Genomic DNA, 1,773 nt, shown 5'->3' on the forward strand with positions numbered 1-1,773 from the left:
TAGCCGAGGCTTGTGCTCTCTTCTGCTCGGCGTGCGAGTCTCTCTCAGCCAAACACTTCCACATCACCAGCTGTAAAAGCTCCAAAAATCTGCAATCTCCTTCTACGACGGAAATGCACATCTAGTACATTAGTAGTATTGACTATGAGGTCCCACCCAGCAACTCAGCCAATTTCTTTGGGTGATACACCTCTTTTTTCTGCAAACGGCCACAAACCAACAATACATTTCCAATACTGATTAAAACAAACAATTAATATTGATCCTTTAAGAAACACAGCACAAAACAAAAAGAAAATACTAACAGTAATCATGATGGGAATCAGTAGACAAGCAGTGTGAAAGTCGAGTACAATTTAAGTTATGAATCATACTCAAATATAAGGAAAAGGAATGCGTTGAGTGAGAAACAGAGAGATTTAAGTCAATTAGATTCAAATGTCTGAAATACAGTGTACAAAACACACCACGCAGGAAAATTATGAGACATTTTTTCTGGTTAAAGCCACCAGATGCAGCTAACTATATTTTTGCCCTTTGTCTGAGTGATATCTGCTACAATATTTGGTCAGTAATTCTACATTTAGAATCAAAAATAAAAATGTAAAAATGTTTTACACAGAACCTGATGTATTAGTATGGAAACAACATTTCTCTCCCTCTAAACTGAGGAAAAGTCATTTGTGTAGTTACAGGATCCCTAAAATCACCAACTGCAACAGTTCTTGATCAAAACAGTATCGTTAACAATCATTCTGCAAATCTGGCCTGTTTAATCGACAAGAATGCCTTGTCTTCTTTAAAAAAAAAAAACAGCTGTAGTGTGGCTTTTAAAGGTTATCCGCTTGTTTCCGTTTTCGGTGCGATCAGTCTGCTGTGTGTGACAACTGTGGAGCGAGTTATTCCACTTTGCTGTACTCCTCCACGTGACCCAGAACTTTCTTCCTCTGGCGCATCATGTGGAAGTAGAGCTGAGGGAATACTGAGGAACACAGACAAAGATGGTCATTAACAGGAACAGAGCTGTTCATTCACAAGACAAGAATGAGCTTCTAGAGATTTCAAAGATACACAAGATCAACCGAGGAATCAGATTATTTACAGATGGAAGACATCAAAACATGATGCATAACCTCTTTGTCTAGGAAGATTAAAACGTACATGGGATGTAGGAGACCATGACGAGGATGAGGAAGGTGTGGTAGTCGAAGGAGAAGTTGTACTTGTTAGGCAAGGTGATGGAGTACAGCCCTGTTTTCTGCACATATGGCAACGCGGCGTAAATGGTCAAAAGTTCCCCTGCCACTCCCATGGGGTACAGCACGATAAAAAACGTGTACCTGTGAATATTTGAAAAACAAAATATGTAAAATATGTCGTTTTCTAGCAAAAAAGGCCAGACAATAAACTGAGAAGCTTCACCTTGCCCATTTGATGAGGTAAGGCAGATGGTTGAGCAGGCTGAAGGTGTAGAAAGAGTAACGGATGATCTCCGTGACGGTCCAGGCCACCACAAAGAGGAGAACACTGTCTTCGCTTTGGACCTGAAACGAGAGAAACTGTAAGTCACACAGGGAAGAGACAGAACTGCTCAGCAAGCAGGAAAATTTAGTCGAGAACCATGCGGTTATGTTTGCTACTGTTCCATCGCAATTCACTGAAGCCACTCGACACACAAAGATGGACTACTGAGAACATCGGAAACGGAAGCACTTCACAAAGCATTCAAAGGCTCCAACTTCACTTCTAGACACATACAGGCTTGAAAGGAGG

General features: G+C 40.9%; 1 protein-coding gene across 1 annotated transcript; it reads right to left on the reverse strand.

Moving 5' to 3' along the window:
* Nucleotides 1-489: 489 nt before the first annotated feature.
* Nucleotides 490-1,685, reverse strand: LOC107580446 (very-long-chain (3R)-3-hydroxyacyl-CoA dehydratase 2-like; the record flags this gene model as incomplete). Its single annotated transcript, XM_016266148.1, has 3 exons — nt 490-982; nt 1,162-1,340; nt 1,423-1,685. Coding segments are annotated over 3 exons (525 nt in total), but the record flags the coding sequence as incomplete, so codon positions are not given.
* Between the last annotated feature and the right edge of the window lie 88 nt (nt 1,686-1,773).

Source organism: Sinocyclocheilus grahami, unplaced genomic scaffold (genome assembly GCF_001515645.1).
Source record: "Sinocyclocheilus grahami isolate Dianchi unplaced genomic scaffold, SAMN03320097.WGS_v1.1 scaffold33603.1, whole genome shotgun sequence".
In the NCBI taxonomy this organism is placed as follows: Eukaryota; Metazoa; Chordata; class Actinopteri; order Cypriniformes; family Cyprinidae; genus Sinocyclocheilus; species Sinocyclocheilus grahami.